The sequence below is a fragment of the Pseudopipra pipra genome, chromosome 5, assembly GCF_036250125.1.
Source record: "Pseudopipra pipra isolate bDixPip1 chromosome 5, bDixPip1.hap1, whole genome shotgun sequence".
Lineage (NCBI taxonomy): Eukaryota > Metazoa > Chordata > Aves > Passeriformes > Pipridae > Pseudopipra > Pseudopipra pipra.
Window position 1 is genome coordinate 30187632 of NC_087553.1, and position 19323 is coordinate 30206954.

General features: G+C 42.7%; 2 protein-coding genes across 2 annotated transcripts in view; one reads left to right on the forward strand and one right to left on the reverse strand.

Annotated features, from left to right (window-relative positions):
• Nucleotides 1-19323, forward strand: part of TMCC3 (transmembrane and coiled-coil domain family 3) — a 154672-nt gene that overhangs the window by 7153 nt on the left and 128196 nt on the right. The window lies entirely within an intron of this gene.
• Nucleotides 5180-13636, reverse strand: LOC135415239 (basic proline-rich protein-like). The gene is made up of 4 exons (XM_064656898.1): nucleotides 13627-13636; nucleotides 11777-12755; nucleotides 8499-8661; nucleotides 5180-6509 (listed from the first exon to the last, which is right to left on the reverse strand). Exons 1-3 carry the CDS (start codon nucleotides 13634-13636, stop codon nucleotides 8562-8564), a joined length of 1089 nt encoding a protein of 362 aa, XP_064512968.1. The 3' UTR covers nucleotides 5180-6509; nucleotides 8499-8561.

Sequence of the window (19323 nt, forward strand, 5' to 3'; positions counted from 1 at the left end):
TTTGTCCTGCTAGCACATCATTCTTGGCCATTTTCCTTTCAGCTACATGTGACTCTTTTGTTAGCCCAAAGAGACTAGAAAGATCTCCCCTTGTTCTTCTACACATCTTCCTCAGTTCCTGAGAAAGAACAAATTCTCTCTAACTGATAGGAATTACAAGAATCATATTTTTTTCCAAATAAAAAATAAAAATATTAAGCTGTTCTGTATTATTAGCACTTTCACCATCCAATTCTGAACCATCTACTCCCCTGAGACATTTGGCTGCCTGTGTACTTCCGTACTGGTATGCAAATCTTCTCAGCAGGAGCTCCATGACCTTTCCAGGCAATGGTGAGAAGACTAAGTGCTTGCATGCCTAATTTTTCCAGTCAGGGGAACCTGTGAACTGGGGAATATGTTCTCTCAGAGGTGCAACAAGGCTGATGACCTCTGCTGGGAAGAACAGGCCATGGACCAGCATTTGTTCACCACCCCTCTCTGATGACTGTTAATATTTCAGCCCATGATAACCTGCTCACAGGCTAACACAGGCTTTACAATGATCCATGACTCACACGCAAGTGCTTTTTATTGAGGTAAGTACAGTCAGGGGACTGTTAAGGAAAGATGGAAACTCCTACTCTGCTTTTAGTCTCCTGCCACTCCCATTTTTCTCCATTTATACAGACTCAAGACCTATACTGGGATTGCATTCCCTGATCATCAGGGATGCTGACTGTCACCTTGATCACCATCAGTCTAAAATCATACCAACAAATGGGAAATTAGAATTAAAATGAAATAAAATCAAAGCCAGAAATCTCATTAGATTCTGCTTCCTGTGATTTTTCCTGTGATGTTAGATTTCATTGAAAAAGAGGAGGATTTTCCTCTTGCATATATTTTGTGCTAATTTTTTTTATGTATTTACTTCTTATTGACATCAGAGAAACTTCAGAGGGTCGCAGGTCTATTTTTTTTCTGCTTTGCAAGGCTGTAGGAAAGCCAGAATGTAGGAAACAGCTAATGTTAAAAATATACCTTGTTTATATATTTAGAGAAAAATTACCCTGCAAAAGGCTTGCTGACTGATAGGGGAGAGTGTGAACTCCTTTCAGAGGCCAGACCAGGGCTGAAAACCCCAGTGAGGCTGCTCCAGGCAGCTGTTGAGCAAGCCATAACATTGTGCCATCATAAAAGTGGCAGGATGGCTTTGCACCAGCTGCAGCTGCACATTAATTTACAATTTGTGGCTTTGAAAATACAGTACTTCGTAGTTGCTTGTCAAAATCCACAACTGCATTAAAATATCATGTTCTGTATATCTTCCCCTATTGTGTTAGGCCTTAATTCTTTAGCGGCAGAAGCTTTATTTTAATTCTGTTACTCTTGATTCACACTGTCATTCAGAAATTTCTGAAGGAAACCAAATTGCACTGCCTCTGTTTCTGGGATTTTTATCAACACTGGTGTTTCCTCAATAATTGTCTTCCTAATGTCTGAACCCCACGAGGAATTTGGCATCACCATTATGCAGTTTTTTGCTCTGAAGATAGGATGTGTGTTGCTAACCACTTAACAGAGAACAAGGGTATAGTGCCAAGCAGAAAGTGAAAGGTACAGACACGAGGGGTATTCAAGTTCCTACAGGTTTTGTATATACTAACATCTGGGTAATGGAGAAAGAATGAATTACTACCTCACCAGGGGATGAGCTGCTTCTGTTGAGCTTCACAATCACTCACGCTGCCTGTCCTGTCCCTGCCCATCGGCCCACGTGTCCCAGCTGGCCAGTTGGTGTGGGGTGTGAGCCAGCAGGGGGGGCAGGCAGTGAGCACTGGAAGTGGCAGAGAAGTCAGGGTGTGTGGAGGAAACAGGATGTGTGATGGGGTCATGGAAGGAAAAAGCTAGAGATGTTTTGATGGGTGCATATGGCCATGGGGGCTTCCCCAGTTCCAGCTCTTTTGCAACAGTGTTTGTATTTACCTATGTTTAACAGCTGGCCTTTTGAAAATAATAAACAAAACCACGAGGCAAATTGCCTCATCATTATGAATTCTCCATGCTCAAGTTACCACACATTTTTATTTAACAGAAAGAAATAGCCTTCTAGGGCTTGACTGAATGCCACTGCAGTAGGCACATGACCTTTCCCTGCCCTTCTCCTACCAGCCTACAGTGCTGAATCAGTTTAGTACCTGCTGCCACAGAGGATTTATATTTACGTTTTTATTCAAAACAAGAAATCATACTTTGTTGTGTAGAGTAACTGCTAAAAACAACAACAACAAAATCCTATGTTAAGACACATTATATATTGAACTTATGGTTCCAGCATTTGATTTACAATTCAACAGCCAAAATACATAACAACAACCTCTGTGATGGGAATTGATTTCCATATGATGGGTTATATGGAGCAGTAAACATTATGGTACTTGGTTAATTCAACGCAGCCATCCATGACTTTCCATTTTGCTCTGCGTAGCCTATACACTACTCACAGCATACCCTGTTGAGTTAACAGATAGGAAAATGACAGCTAAATGAAAGTCATCTTTTTAGTATCTCACTTCTGAGTGCGCTGGCTTTCAGTCTTCGATCTGGTCACAGTTTACATTACAGAGCTTTAAATGGAGATCATCTTGACGAAAGCCTTTTCACGTCTGAGAGATTCCAATTTTGTACTGAAATACCAGATGTCACCCTGAGATTTCATATATTCTTTCATTCGAATCGATGACAAACTGTTTGATTTGACACTGTGCACTGAAGTTATATTTTTTCCATGTTGTGTGCTAAAGATCACTTTAAAAACCTGTCAGTATATGCCTGACACCTTTATTTCGACTTGGTAATCAAGCAGCCTGACTTGTCTGAATGGCTCTGGAAGATGTCATATTTTCTTTGCCAAATGTTTGCTGTATACTCTTATTACTCCTAGTGTTTAAAATAGTCTTTGTTCTGTAAGAAGGGAACTGGCTTCAGTTATTGGCTGTGGGAGGATTATTGAGTGCAAGGGATGTTCTTGCTACTTATTTTAAGTAAATTTACCTAATTTGTCATAAAAGGACCCTGCCATAGGAAAAGTAGAAGTAAACAACTTGCCAGCAGTGGAGCTAGGCACTGAGTGTCTTATGTGTGAGTAGCCACCAAAAGGAACATAAACTGGGAAAAGCAGAGCAATACTTCTCCATTTGTTCTGAGTGCCATTTTCCCACGTCCTTACTGCTATCAAAAGTAGGTCATTATTACGACTTTGAAGTGCCTCATGTTGTGCCATATTTATAGTTTGGTGTGGATTTACACACCTGTGGGACTGCTGAGACCTATGCTCTGTATGATAATTTGTAACAAGACAAGATCTGCCTCCCAGCATATTCTTCATGTGGACGAGATACTGCTAGTGGATTGGGAAGGAATACAGTGAACAACATTTCTAAACTGCATTTCTTCTACAGAGACGGTGGAAAGCAACGCTGTGACAGAAGGTAATTTCAGAACAGTACGGTGCAAGTGCAAGAAATCATTTCAACATGTAGTAAATTTTAAGCAATTTAAGTAAGTGATTAAGGGACTAAAGGATACTATTTAATGCTTTCCTGAGTCAGGACTAATATTTGGTCATTTAAATAAAATTAAGAATTCTGTAAGCTCAGCCAGAATGGAAAACTGAAGGCAAAACCCAGTTTGATAAAAGATCTACAGCCGAGGCAGCCTTCCAGAGGTCAGGTACTCTTAAATGTCACTGAAGTTAAGAGATGCAAAATATTTCCTGGATGCACCAGCACTGTATCTGAGTTAGCCAACTCTGGGAAAGGCTGGGCTTATTTTTACAGCAGTTGGGGGGAGAATAACTATGTGAGGAGCAGGTAAAGTCAAATGAAAACATATTTTTGTATCCTTCTTTAGAAAATCTACAGGCTTGAACTGGAACAGCAGTTACTGAAATTGCTACAAACTCAGCTCGGTTTGCTGAATTCAGTGACATATATCTCCTAAGTAGCCATCATTCTATGAAAACGTTGGAGGGGAACATAAGTTCTGGCTAAGCTTGTTTCTTTAGCCACAGGAAAATGTATTTCCATTAATTCTGCTCTGCTCTATGTGGCTGGGTATTTTTTTCCTTTTGATATGTTTCTGCTCATTGAGCTTACTCACGCATCAAAATACATGCATATGTGGTTCCCTCGCTCTATATTTGCTTTAATAATAACTGCTGGATACTGGTATTACAGCCCTTGCTGTAATAAATATGATCTCATGCCTAGAGGATTATTTTGAAATAGTGATACTGAATGAATATATTTGCTATTGTTGTCTTTTCTGTGGAAAGTTATCTTTCTAGTATCAACTCTCTTACATTCCAGTTCAGTTCTTTTACTAAAAGCTATCTATCTAGTTCTCTCTGTCAATCTGTTGTTTAAAATGTACCAAAATAACAACACTGTAGCCGGCTATCAAACTACAATCTTTTCATATTTGTCTTTCCTACTAATAGACTTGAAGTACAGGTTTTATATGCAATGTGCGGCTTGTTTAACAAAGCTGAACTCTTCTCAAGCGAAAATATCTCCATGTAAAATTTTCAGCTCCCCTGCAACAGCCTATGGAGGCAGAAAACACAGTTTTGTAATCTTTACTGTCCTGAAACACTTGATTCCTGACTACTAGGCAATTTGTTAACTCATCTAATTCAAATATGCAAAAGGATGAGTAAGCAATAAACCATTTCAAATCAATCCATCTGGCAGTAGGTAAAATAGCTATAATGAACAGCATGTTTAGAGAGCACGTTTCCTACTCAGTCTAGACATTTGCAGGATTCGGGCCATGGATGTCACAGGTTGTCTAAGAAGCATTAGATGCAAGGAGATGACTGAATGTGAAAGGGGAGTTTTTGAGGATAATTTATGATGATGGATGTTTGCTGTTTATGCAACACTTCATTAGCTAAGTCAGTCTGGCTAGCGCTCCTGGGACTTCTCTGCTTTCCCTACTGCTTGCTGATGGCCATTTGCTCTGAGTTCATAGGTGAGTGACCACAAACACATGTTTTCAGATGTATGATTTGTTTTATGATGATGTTGAGGTTTAACCCCAGACGGCAACTGAGCCCCACTCAGCCACTCGCTCACTCACCCCCCGGTGAGATGGGGGAGAGAATCAGAAGGTTAAAAGGTAGAAAACTCATGGGTTGAGATAAAGACAGTTTAATAGGTAAAGCAAAAGCTACGCATACAAGCAAAGCAGAACAAGGAATTAAATAAGTGCTTCCTGTGGGCAGGCAGGTGTACAGCCATCTCCAGGAGAGCAGGGCTCCATCACACACAACAGTTATTGGGAAGATGAATGCCATCACCCCCTCCTCCTCCTTCTTCACCCAGACTGATATACTGAGCATGATGCCATACAGTATGGAATATCCCTTTGGTCAGTGGTGTCAGCTGTCCCGGCTGTATTGCCTCCCAACATCTTGTGCATGCTCAGATTCCTCGCTGGTAGGGTGGGATGAGAAGTAGAAAAGGCCTTGATGCTGTGTAAGCACTGATCAATAATTGCTAAAATGTCCCTGTGTTATCAACACTGTTCCCAGCACAAATCCAAAATACAACCCCATACTAGCTCCTGTGGAGAAAATTAACTCTATCCCAGCCAAAACCAGCACAGGTGACTGAGGAATGCATGAGGCATCTGTTTTGGAGCTGTTAGAACTTGCCATATTCTTCGGTATACAAGCTGGAAAGAATATATTGTAGTATTTCCCTCTTCTGCAGACAAAGCAAAGACACAATCTATTGAGTTTCTGTTTTAAATATGGCAATTTTATTCCGACTTGAGATACTCTAGGACCTAACAAGATCCTAAGTTCATTCCCAAAATGAGAAGCTTTCTTTGCCTCAGCCAATGCTATCAGCATAATGTCTCGGTATTACAAATCTGGATCAGCATCATGTGTTCATAAATAATAGCAGGATTTGGCTTTGTGTATGTAAAATTATTAGGCAAATCAGTAGTAACAGCAAAAGAACTCAGTAGCTGTATGAAAAGTGAAAACATTTGCACTTCCCACAATGACAGAAGATCTTAATATGCCAGCAGAATGGACTGAGCCTAGAACATGCCCTCTCATTTGGAGTTAGTACCACATCTGCCAACATCCTGACTCGCATGAGAAACACTGAGGTCTTACCATAACATAGACTGTCGCAATTTTACTGCTTTAAATCTTGCTATTGAAACACGTTCAGTTGGTTTTCAAAAAGTTTAGTTAAATAATGCTTATATTAGACTTGACTGTAGGCTGATCTGAAATTCAGTAATTTATGTCACTATAATTTTCTATGTACCTGTAAGAACCACAAACCAGAGATCATTTTTCTACATTCAGTATGAAGAAGACAACTGGGTGGATGCTCACATTTTATTTTGTGTTTGTGCATATAGTATTTCTATCATGGGCCTTGTGAGCAGAGAGCTACTTCCTTTCTTCTGTGGACTGTCTCATAGCTTTAAATTGACAGCTCCTGGGGGAGAAAGACAGCATGTGACATGTGTACATAATCCAAGATTGATAAGGGTATGCTTTCATTCATTATAATAACTAAGAAGGAGTAAAGATTGACAGTTCAATCACTCATTAATAGAGAGTGACTTTAGTCCCATTCATGAAAGCGCTGTCAGATTCTAAAACATTTTAAAAGGATATTATTATTATTATTATTATTATTATTATTATTATTATTATTATTATTATTATTGAAGTTTGATTTAGTACTTTCCTCTCATGTAACAGTGTAGAAAAACCTTCATCAATAAACAGAATTTTAATTAGTCTGAAAACTACCCCAAAATTACTTATCTCTTTCAGTTTTTGAAGGTTTTTTTAGTTGTTGGGAAATACCTTTTCTGCTTACAGACTGACAAGAACCAGGACTTAAATAAATGCTCATTGTAGTTTAACAGGTTGCTAAACCTCAGCAGAGCCACAGGAGTAATTCACCATTTCAGACAAGAGAGGATCAAACGAGGTTATGTTATTTTAATTTGCCTTGGATGGAGGTCTCTGACTCACACTGACTGAATTAAAACATTAATGACAGAGATTAATGACAAAGTCCACTGTGAAGGACTTGGCAGAGCAGAGTCAAGCCTTGTCTTGTTGGTCACTGAGGGAAGTCAATGTTGACAGTGGCTTAGTGCCTTTCGCAGGCTACCAAGATGTAACGTGTGTGAGAGCAGCCTGGACACCTCTGTGGTGGGATGGGCAGTACCAGCTCACGGAAAAGAAAATCCCAACACAAACCGAGTCTTAACATGCACACAGGGTAAAGGAGGCAATCACACAATCATGTAAAGTCTCTTCCTTTAAGTATTCCTTTTCTAATTCCTTTGAAGACCTCTTCATGCTTTCTCTCCCAGCAAGATTTAGTTAGATTTGATCAGTTTCACACTCATTTCTTTCCTTGATTTCACTGTCAAATGGGATTGATTTGTCAGTTTGTCTTATTGTCTGTTCATGTTCTACAGCAAGATGTCAATCTCCCAGTCCTAAGAAGCTTACAGTTTTTTTTTGGCAGTGAGTGAATTGCATTTTTTCATGGTTTGGCGTAAAAATGATTGTTCTCATTCTTGTGTTGACTGATTAGGTGAAGGGCAGACACAGACAACCTCATTATTTAAAAAAAGCCCACCTCTTGCTTCAGCTGATTGGGTGGAGAGAAGATTTTGTTCCCATAGCAACATTTTGCATCCAAACCTGCAGAAATGAGGCTGGCTAGAGGCATTTCAAATATGCTGCATTTAAGGAGCGAGTTGTGCTCTACAATGTGTTTTCATTTTTGCATCTGACAGAATTATTCAGTAAATATTCCAGAGAAAGAAAAAGAAAAATCTTTGCATCTCCATGTGTGAAACTGGAGCCTGCTGATACTGGGCGTGCTAAAAAGCACGGCTTGAACTGCTCTTGTAGAATGCTCTATACTATCAGTTGTCTGAAGAGACAACACAACTTTAAGTAAAAACCAGTCCAAAGATCAGATGTCACTTTTGCAGAAGTTCTTCTGGTACCTTCAGTGGAGACAACACCACTGAGCATGATGTTTGGAGGGAACTGGCTAGTAGGCTGAGGAAGAGTAAAACCCATGAGGCAAGTTGTATGCCAGAGGAGTGGGGCAGCACTAGAGGAGGAGCTGTTGGATTCTTGCAGAAGTGGCAGATAGGATGAAGAAGAAAAACATCTTTCCTAATACAAGGAGCTGCTAAGTGAAGACACCATTGCACAAAGAACGGAGGATAAAAGTAATTTATGTTTTGGGTTTTTTCGCCATGTAAGGATGGATCATGTAGTAGCAGGGGTAATTTTTGTGGGAATTTGACGTCAGTGACAGAGGGATGAGTCAAGGAATGCATCTCACTTCAGGACTTTTGGTTCATTTGTGAAAAACTGGGAAACAAGGACAGAGCAGAAGAAATTTGTAGTAATCCTTAAGGTAGATGATACAAACTGGCCCTACCTCTTTGGCTTCCATCCAGCAGTGTGTCTCCAGACAGACCCTCTCAATCAGCACAAGCCTTGTTTAGGCAGAACTGGGAGATGCCATGTATTTATCCAGGATTTCACTTTGGGAGACACATAGCTTGGTGGGACAGTACATGTTAGAAGCACAGTGGTCTGGTCTAGGAAAAAATGATGAATTCATCCAGGAGGACAGAAATGACAAGAAAATGCACACATAGAGTCATTGTAGGAATATTTTAAGTATTATATATTATATTATTATACAGTGATACTTTATTGGGAAATTGAGTTACCTTTTCTCTCTGTCTGCCTTTGGGCACTGATAAGCAAAGTAATGACATTAAGAATAACAAAAAGTTGGTGTTATTGGCAAACACCTTAGTGGGAACAAGTTGAGAGCATTGTAGCGTGGCACCATTCAGCTGGTAACATAAAACTGTAAAATGATCCAAATATAAGAAAGCAGTAAATTGTTATCTAAGGCTTTTTGGGGGAAGGAAATATGGACAGATCGATTTCAGAAGTTTTGTGGAAGACAACTCACACCAAAAAACATGAATGAAAGTCAGAGGAAATATGAAGCAGGTGTGGTCACGCTGAATGCAGGTTGCTCTTCAGTTATCCAGGCTTCATCTGAACTGACCAGTATGGGCTGGAATTCCCACCTATCGTGTTCTGATAAAGTGGCATTATTGCATGTGACTAAAGGTCTTTGAAGATGAGCAAACTAACACGGCTTTGTCAAAACAAGCTTGGAAAAAATTGTACAATACTCGTCAGTCATAACTTTTACTAGAGGGTTTTTGGAGGAGGAAATATGTTTTTGTACAAGGTCTGTTCTTGGAGATCATGGATTGATCCCACCAAATCATGCATTGCTTCATGTCCAGACTTCCTCCGAAGATGTCTGGTATTGAACAAGCATGGTAACTGGGCTAAAACTGTAGGAGAGAAGGGGCACACAAAGTGATGTAAGAGTGAATGTACTGAGGAAGAATATAGAGAGAGCTTTATGGCTCCAGAGGGATAGGAGAAAGGGTGAGTGCCAAGAGCCCTGCAGTCATAATAACTGATAGAAATCACAGCATCTCCCCCCTCCCCATATTGATGGGATGAAAGAGTGGAAACACAAGCAATTATGATGCCCTGAAATGATGTTATCTCAGACAAGACAAGACAAGTCAGCAAATTTAATTATTTGCTGCTGTTTGGCCAGATGGCCTGGATTTGAATCAAAAATCCCTGCCCACCACATTTCTCGATAGGTCTGGATTCCAAAACTTTCATCTACCTTAAAATGCTTATGTTTTCAACATAAAGTGACATACTTAAATTTTTATAGCTCTAGAAAAAAATACAGAAGTCAACAGTGCAAGAAGGAGGCAGCAGTATTCCTTCTGTTCTGAGAAAGCAAATGAAAAGCATACACTGAGGTGAGTTATCTAATACAGATTTGGACATCAGGATCTATCTCCAGGGCAAATGACTCAGCCCTGCATTCTGAGAAGACAAAAGCTCTGGCCTTGAGATGGGAACCAGATTTCCACAACCTGTTGTAAGAGATCCCAAGGAGGTTGTTCTACGAAAAAACTTATTCAGCTGCTGACCTTAGCTACCTTCTGGCACATCAGGAAATGAAACCTGTTCCAAGGTACTGAATCCTCCTAATGGATAAAAAGCTAAGGTACCAAGCACTAAAGTTTGGAGTACTCTAAGAACACCATACCTGTAATATAAGCATTGCAACACTTGAATATCAGGATTCCAACTCTCTTTTAATCATACTCAAAGAATTTCTTCAGAAAAGAAGTTATTGCAGAGCACATATATTTTCATGAGTGTAATTACAGTGTAAAACAAGCCAAATACCCAAAGCAGATTCCCATATGTCTATGGTCTAGGATTATTCCTGATGTTCTTATTCTTCATTATTATCCCATTTCACTTATAGGTAAACTACTAGTTGTATGAAGCTTACACAATCAAACCTCATGCAAGCAGGACACGTGCACTTCAGTGAGAAATGTCTGGAAGAAAGGAAAGCCATTTGAGAGTGTCACAGCCGGGGTGACAGCAGGTGCATTAAGAGGGATGTGTCTTGCAGCGTTTTACACTGGGCAATGGACAAGAAGAGTCAATGACTGTAGCAGACAGTATTCCTGGAAACACCGCTGTTTTCTGTGCATAGTCATTTACAGTGACTCTGAAAATATCATACCTGTAATAGAGAAATTTTGACAAAATGACAGGTTCCTCATTTTCAAGAGAAAGAGAAGAGGCAACCTGAGCAAGCAAATAGAAGCACAACTGAAGTCTGTATAATCAGACCTGAGACAGGAGAAGTAACTAACAACAAGCATCATGAGATACAAATTACCATGCTAATCGGAGTCCAGCAAATCTGAGCCCAATAGCTGTCACTGACCACTGCTTAACCATAACCAACATAAAAAAAAGTCATGCAGGTTCCACTCAAGTGACCCCCCTCCATTTTAGCACCTTAACACAAAATTGCACTGAGTGATACCTTACACCATAAGATCAAAAGCAACAGGATTTGACTCAGCATCACAAACTTGATGGCCAAAATTTGATGGCTGAGTACTGTGGTGTGGCTCCCAGCTCTCCATGACAGAAGATTAGGAACTTGGTATTAACCTGCCAGCTAATATTCTGTTGCTTCAGCTAAACTGCTCCTGTCAAACTAAGTCCAAGTGGGATGACATTTTGCTCTAACTTTTTTGTCTGCTTTTTACTTACTAACTAGCTTGCTAGAAATTATTTTACCATGGGTTGCTATATGCTTACAGGACTGAAGTTTCATGAAAAAGTATTTGAAGAATGTACCAGAACACAGGGAAAACTTGAAATAATGGGTTGCCTTAAGATTAGCCACATGCTTCAAACTCTGAAATGTGTAGTCCTCTCCTCCCAACACACTACACAACCTGCTGCTCCGTTGTCCACGTTCAGCTGCTGGGCAGACAGGCTCATCCTGGGTGTGTGTGTGCAGATGTAATATGCCCACGATTCACCTCCACACACCGGACAGCGGGAGCCCTGGGTTTTTCATTTAACATTAATACAGAAAGCACGCTATAAATTAGCAATAAATACTTTTAAGATCGGATTCTATTTTAACTTGAGAACAGCTTGTCGCTCTGACGATGTACTACAGCTTTCAGGAAAAGTAAATTGTTGCTGGAATAGGTGTAATTTGCTTCGGGTGGGACTTGCTTCGTTACGGAAAGCTGGAGCACTGTGCTCACGTACAGAGCACCAAAGCAGCGTCGTCCGAGTGCCTTCCCACGGGCGGATCTGGCCGGGGTGACGGAGCTATCCAGCTCGGCTTCTCCTGGCTCCTCAGGGGGAGCAGCCCCAGCCCTGCCCTGCCCTGCCCTGCTCTGGCCCGGCCCGGGCAGCGCTGAGGAGCGAGCGCTGCTTCCCGCGGGGGGCTCCCCACAGTTCTCGGGGCGCCCACGCGCCGTGACCGGGAGCCGCCCGGAGCCAGGCGCTCGCTCCCCGGCCCCCTCCTCGGGCACGGCTGCCCCGGCCGCGGGCAGCGGGGGCGGGCGGGGGCCGCGGCCGGGGAAGGGGCCGGGCGGCGGGGGCGGGTGGGCCCGGCCCCCCCCGCGGCCGCGCTGCCTCGTGGCGGGCGCGGCCGTTGCGCCGCCGCTCAGTGCGGGCAGGCGGGCGGCGCGCGCGGAGGGGCCGCGGCGCCGTGAGGGGCGGGAGAGCGCGGCGCCGAGCGCTGCCCCCAGCATGCTGCGGAAGGTAAGCACCGCAAACACGGGCAAGGGGCCGCCGCCCGGACCCGGGAGCCCCCCGGGGGAGGCCGGACGGGGCGGGGAGCGGGGCAGCGCCGGCCGTGCCGGGGCCCCGCCAGGGGGCGCCGCGGCGCCGAGCGGTGCCCGCGGGGCAGTTGCGCGGGTCGGGGCAGGCGGGGCGGGCGCGGTGCGAGGGGCGCGGCCCGAGGGGAGCGCCGGGGCCGGGCAAACTTTGCCTCCCCGGGTGGGCAGCGCTCCGGCCGGAGTTGCAATGGATGCCGGCGGCGGCGGAGAGCCGGGGCGCGGGGTGTCCCCGCAGGCCGCCGCCGCTGGCTGCGAAGTCGGCTGCGGCGGCGCGGGGCGGGAGCGGGAGCCGCCCGGGGCTGCGGGCGGGAGCACCGGCCGTGCGGCGGGGCGGGCGACCGGGGCTCCCCCTGCCGCTATTGTTCCCTGCGCGGCGGCAGACGATCCCGTGGCCGCGAGATCTCGGGCACGGAGAGACTCGTGCCAAGGGAAGAGCTTTCCATCCACACGAGGCAGCGGCGCCAGTGGTGCCGTGAGCAGGCGAACGCAAGTCTCTCATGACTGGTGAAGGCACTGCTAAAGACCCGAAGGTCTCAGCCGAGGGCAGCGTGGCTACGCGATAGCCCTAGATCCCACTCTGGAGCTGCAGCCGAAGGCTCTTATAGTCACTAAGGATCCTTTCCCTGGCAATCCAGCTCCAATCACAATTTTCACTGCTCCTTCCAAAAGGCAAGCTTTCCCTCTAGGTGCACCTGGGCTGCTGAAACTGGCTGTAACAGGAAAGTGCCAGTGTAGAAAGCACATTATCAAAAGAGCTGCTCAGGCATCTTGTCCCGCTGTTGTTCCTGTCTTGCTCCCGTTTTGTGTGATCTTTCCGAATTTTGTTGTTACGCCCTTAGGTCCCTTAGCCTAAGTGTGCGATAGCTCAGACAACTGGAGTTGCAAGACATCTCTCAAAATTCATGATAAAAGACATGGGAAATCTCTACCCTTGCTGCGTGGTGAAGGAGGTCGTTGAGTCTGGGGTCCTCAGAGCTGATGAGCCACTGATCTGGGCTCCGACGGCTGTGCTTGGTTTGGGGGAGCCTGAGCAACACAGAACAAACAACATGATTTAGGATTTTTCTTTGTTCTGGGGAGGAACCCTTCATCTAACTGGACTTAGCCTGATATTGCTAATGCCTTTTACAAATATCCCAAAACAGTCTTTTACACTTAGTGTTAATTATTGTGTGCTTATTATACAATTTGGACAAGCTGTTTAAGAGAAACTGATTAATTTTATCCTCTCATTGTGAATAATGTGGAACAAATGTTTTATTTGAATTTTACCTTCTTTCATTGCTCATCATACTCTGCTTACAAGGAGTGGGAGTGCAGGGATAGTCAAGATATGAAATTAAGAGTTTATTGAAGGGCAAAATGACCTTGGGGGTTGTGGATACAAGGTATTTGAGCCTTGTTTCTTTTTCATACCTAATTCTGGGGCTGCTTAGGGGCTGAATTGGGGCTTGAAGGCTGGTTTACGCTGGCAGCCTGTTTTGTGCTGCACGTTCATAAGCCATCCATTGCAGACTGAGCTCTGTCTGAATTATGGGCCACCTGCACTAAATTCCTCTGCTGTACACAAGAATTAGAGCAGTGCCAAGAGAAGTTAAACTAAGCTAACTTTAGCTTTAAAGTAATAAGGTGTTACCTAAAAATCTTAGCACTAATGAAGGCTCTGTGACAAATCATCTGAGAAAGGAAATCTTCTAGGCAAATGGAGCAAGAAATAAAAAGAAACACAATTGCAGCCCTCACTTTGTGTCAGGAGTGCTCCAGTCCTACTTTAGGCATCCTGTTGGACAGCCTTCTGCACTGAGTTCAAAGATCAGGTCCTTAGTATGTCTTGGAAAAACAGCAGTCATGGGGTCAACCAACAGTTAAAATTAATTTCATGTCATGGCTCTCTAGGGTGGAGTATGAAACCTCAGCATTGATTGCTTTATCTCCTCTTTTTTCTCTGCTATTACAGAGGATTTTCTAGCATTTCTGTCTTAGGATCTCATTTTTTGCTTTTTATTTGTCAGAAAGGGAAGATAAAACAGGGAGAAAACCCTGGTTTTCTTTTATTCTCCCTGTCGTGATTTTTATGGCCAACAAGAGGAAGCCTAACATTTGAGATCCCTCTGATTTGCTGTCAGTAAATGCAGTTTACGTTTCAGCGACTAATAAATAAATAAAAAATAAATAAATAAAGCTGGAGAGGACTGGGCCACTGAGATAAAAAGCTCAAGCTCTTGGGATGGGTCAAAATAGTTAAATCTACACTTTCCATTTGGATCAAATTTTACAGTGCCATCTGCACTCATAAAGAAGCAATAAGTAAAAGAGTTGTTTTGATTGTCTCATAAACATAATAAAAACTCGGGGTTTGTTGCTGGAGATGTGAAATGTCCCTGTACTTTCTGTTGGAGGTGTACTGAATTTCAACTCTAGTGTAGAGAAATTAGACCTATGAGGATGAGTGGAATTAGTGAAATGTTAGAGCCCCGAGGGAGCTGCTGTTGAGTTGTGTGGATGAGGTGGGCTTTCCCGAAGCTGAGCCCTTGGCTACCCAGGTGAGCTGATCTCTCCAAGGAACCTGCCCCATGCTTCAGTCGCTGAAATGGGATGAAGTCCTTCAGGCGCTGGTGACCTGAAGCCAGCAGTCGTGTGCAGAGGCTGGCAGTTCTGTAGTTTCAAGAGTGACACAGTGATGCTCTGTGCAACCTCCTCTGCACTTTTGCTCATCAGTGCAGAAGCACATCTTAGGCAGATGATCCTCCCTGTGTTCCTCAGGTCCCTGCTGTAGTCCATGGAGGAAAGCAGAGCAGTTCAGGGTAAGTGAGATCTGGTGCTGTATGCGTCAGGGCTGTGCAGTATGGCAGAGAGACCACCACAGACAGGGAAGGATGGGCAGTAGCAATGCTCTGCTAGCCTGCTGCTTTTGGGATTCTCTGCTGAGCCTGGAGCCTAGCTCAGCAGCTCTTACCGAGTGCCTGCCTCTGCCTACCACCCTTTCTGGCCCCTCCAGCTACATGTGTCCAACCTGTTCTTCACAAAGGAAGAGCTTTCTAAAGTCCTCTGAGTACTAGTGGGGTCAATGATTACTAATTATCCTAACACCATATTTGAGATGCTTTGTAGACATTTCATATCCTTCCAGAGTCTCCTCCCTTTCTTGTCTCTACACACTCTTTTCAGACTTCAGAAACGTGATGGTTGTGTGTACAGAGCTTCCTGGCCACCTCTGCTTCTCCTCGCTCTTCCAAGCTGTTCCAATATGTTCGAGAGAACATAGGCATTTCCAAGTACTTTCTTGCTTGTAAGAACACTGTTGTGTAGTATCTGGATATGTAGCTAATGCCAGCTGAGGTTGGTTCACTTGATTTCGTTCCACGGGAAAGATCTGATTCTTTTTCTTCTGTATGCCCCCTCTTTTCACTCAGTTTTGTGTTAGTAAAAAAATACTAAGTATAAGCAGGAAGAAAATCCCTGAAGTTGTTTCCTATTTTTTCATACCTCCTCCTTCCTGATCATTCAAATAAAATAGATTGGCACTGTAGTTAATGGAGATAAGCTGTCTATTAGACATTGCAGGAATGCAGTAACAGAGAGGGTGGATTACCTTTCTAGGTAACAGATGGAAAGCCAGTTCTCCAAACTTCAACAATCTCATCTCTTTGGACTTGTTTTTCTCAGCTTCTCTTGCCAGATGACCTACCTATTTTAATTGACTGTATTAGGAGCTAATTTATTTGGTCTCAGCAATCTTTCATCAGATCACTGAAGTACATATTAGATATAAATTCCCATTTGTGTCTGCTTTTATTATCTTTTTGAATACCAGCTCTGTGTACCGTGTTAATTTTCACTAGGGTAAACAAATTCACATGTCAAATACCGCTGTGTTATTTCTTCAGGCAAGATGTACCAACACTTGGAAATTAATGAAAATCAAACACATCAGCAAGAAATTAGTATTTTGGGACAACAAAAAGAAAAAATTGGTATGAGCAGAATATACTGAAAATCCAGGCTGGGTTAAACAAAATGTGTAATGAAGATAAAATTGTGTGCTACTTCTGTTTTTATTATATATCATTTAATGCTCTTAGGTGGGTTTTGGCTCTGATGCTCAGTAGTCAGTAACTACTCTTACAAGTACTAAGGGTTAGGGAAAGGAAACAGCCTGGCTTGTTAATGTTCTCTTTAATTCCTAAGGTAGTGAGGAGGGACAAATATACATTGACAGGTACAGGACAGTGCTGCATCATGCTATAAAATTTACTCACCAGGTGCCAGGTGTTTGAGGAGAATGAAAGCCTTATTTTTAAGCAAGTTGTCATTGTCTGGTCTTGTTGGGCAAAACTGCACATTCTGGGACGGTTTGGGCTAATGGGAGTGGGTGTCACCATAGCTCTTCTGGGGAAAATATGTGCCCTTTTGGTATCTTTAGTTGCTCAGAGATTGTCTTCAAATAGTATATAACACTGTCAGTCAAAGACTAAATTTCAGGGTTGAGGTAATAATGAGATTTTCTTTTTCAGCTATTTTAGAGGCTCTACTATTTTGACTACCCTCAGGGAATATAAAATGTGTTAGCAGTTAAATCCATGACAACAGATAACTTACTTAAGCATTAGATTTAGCTGAGTTAACAGGCAGTCAATTTAACTGCCTAAGACACAGGCCATGCTGACATGAGGAAACACTGAATAAATCCTTGCTCCAAACACACCAGAGTAGGGGTTCAAACAGGGGTCTCTGGCCTTTGGGAGAAATAGGACAGACAGACAGACAGATGGAGATTTCTTCTACACTTGGACAGGCTGTGACTGGGGTGGGTTTAAGTGGATTTTACTGAATTTGTAGTGAATTTAGGGGCCTGCAGGTGTTTAAGTGTCTAAAAGATCACATGATATGCAATTGAGGATTTCAGTGGGACATGAGCTTTGGTTTTGAAGGACTAAAGAGGATTTCCTGCCTTTACCTCAAGCACTCCTATTTGCTAAGGAGTTCATCTTTCCCACTGCTGTTTCTACTGTTTTTTTTTTCTGCAATTCAACCAATTAGCAGTAGGATCCATCTCTGCCAACAATGTCTGTGATGCAAATATGGACCAAAATGAAGTAGAAATTTTCCAGTGCTTGAAAAGGCTTGAAAGTAGCAAAGGTATAAAGGGGACCAAGGCAATGAAGCTGAGACTTCAGGCTCAGTGGTGGTGTGTGCTGTGGCAGGCAATAGATGATGGAAGGTTAATTCATTCTGGTCAGCAACATAAACTAGGATGTTTAAAAGATAAGGTGGAATTTTTGCAGTTTTGGGGGTCTTAAGTTGGAAGTGTCATTGTGGTATAAAGAAATGTCAATGGGATTTCTCAGATATATCTACCATCTACTTAAAATCTCTGTCCTAAAATTTATTTTCTTAAGATTCTAGAATAAAATTCTTTGAGGTTGGACAATAAGGAATCAAAATGTAATGGAAAGTCTGCAAGGTTTATGTATTGAAGTCCCTGTGTTCACTTTTCAAAATGGCATTTAAATGGCTGATGTGCTTTCAACTGTCTTTCTTACTGGTCATATTTTTATCTGCCACTTCTGTTGGTAAGCAGAGAGGAGAGCAAGGCATGAGTGACACAGGGAGGAAGAATCAGAGAGTGAGTAATTATTCATTGTCTCTGTCAGCAAAAGAACTGTGCCCAAATGAAACCATCAGGCCCCCCAGGTTCAGAGCAGAAGGATGGACTCCTCATTTAGCTGTGAGATTCCTGGCCTTCCTGGCCATTGGGTGTTGGGGAGAGCATGAGTTTCCATGGATTCAGATTCGGGGAGAATACCTCAAAAGCCCCTGAGGACAAAATTAACGCTGCACGCTCAGAAAGCCCTTGACCTGCAGATCTCCAGCAGCTGGAAAGTATTCTGTGGAGCACCATTACATGATTATTCTAATCATGGAAGCCTTCCCAAGGCATCCGCTGTTGGCCACTGTTCCAGCCAAGAGACAGGCATGGATTTAATGTGAGCCAGCGTGTTCCTTACAGTGCAGCAACACAAATCTGAGCTTTGTTTTCTGCTGAGGTTGCTTGTGAGATATTGAATCTGTTAGTCATACCATTGATTAAGCAGGTCAGCTGAGAAATGTTTTATGAGTATATTGTCTCAGAGAATGTGTGCATAATTTAAGATTGAAACAGTGAGAAAACAAATGGAGGAAGATTAAGATCTCTTAAACATGTTGGTCTCACTGAACTAAAATCAGAAGGATTTTTTTTTAAAGTAATTTGTTGTGTTCATGATTCCCATTCAGTGTAGTGGTAGGTCAGAACGGCTGGTTGCACATTTCTCAAAAGCATGCCCATGCCAGGATGAACATTGCCCTCTCCTCTTGTTCTGAGGCAGGGACAAAGCACTTCCTAGCACAAAAAATGCAAAGAAGGGCCAGTTAGCAGCTTTTTCTCTATATGTTCCCCATTGCTGGAATGTTGTCCTAGTAAGAAGACAATGAAATCTTAACTTCAAAAAACATACATGAAAAAAATAGGCATGAGAAGAAAATGCAGAGATGAGCTGATTGAAAAGTAAGTAGAACTGCCAAAAATCTTTGATAGTCTCCAGTTGTAAGGTAAAAAAAATGGCTAGGGCTCACCTCTTCTGCCCTACTACAACATCTGTGCGTACCCTGACAGATCTCATGTGGCTTTGGGACCTATAAAATCAGGACACTAGCTCTTTGGTCACTGTTTTTCTGCTTCTGAGCAATTGATCTTAAGCCATTGTATTTAATGTAGTGGAACCTGACCCTGGATGCCAGAAACCATCATAAAAGAAAATGCTTCACTGGCCCATATTGTTTTTATCAAAGCTTTTTTTTTTAATAGAAAATTAGGTTTTGATTAAAAAAAGCAACAAACAAAGCCAAGAAAATATATTTCTGATGAAAACACTAATTTTCCCATGAAAAACTAACCTCTAGTTGAAAAAAAAAAGACTCAAAGCTCTT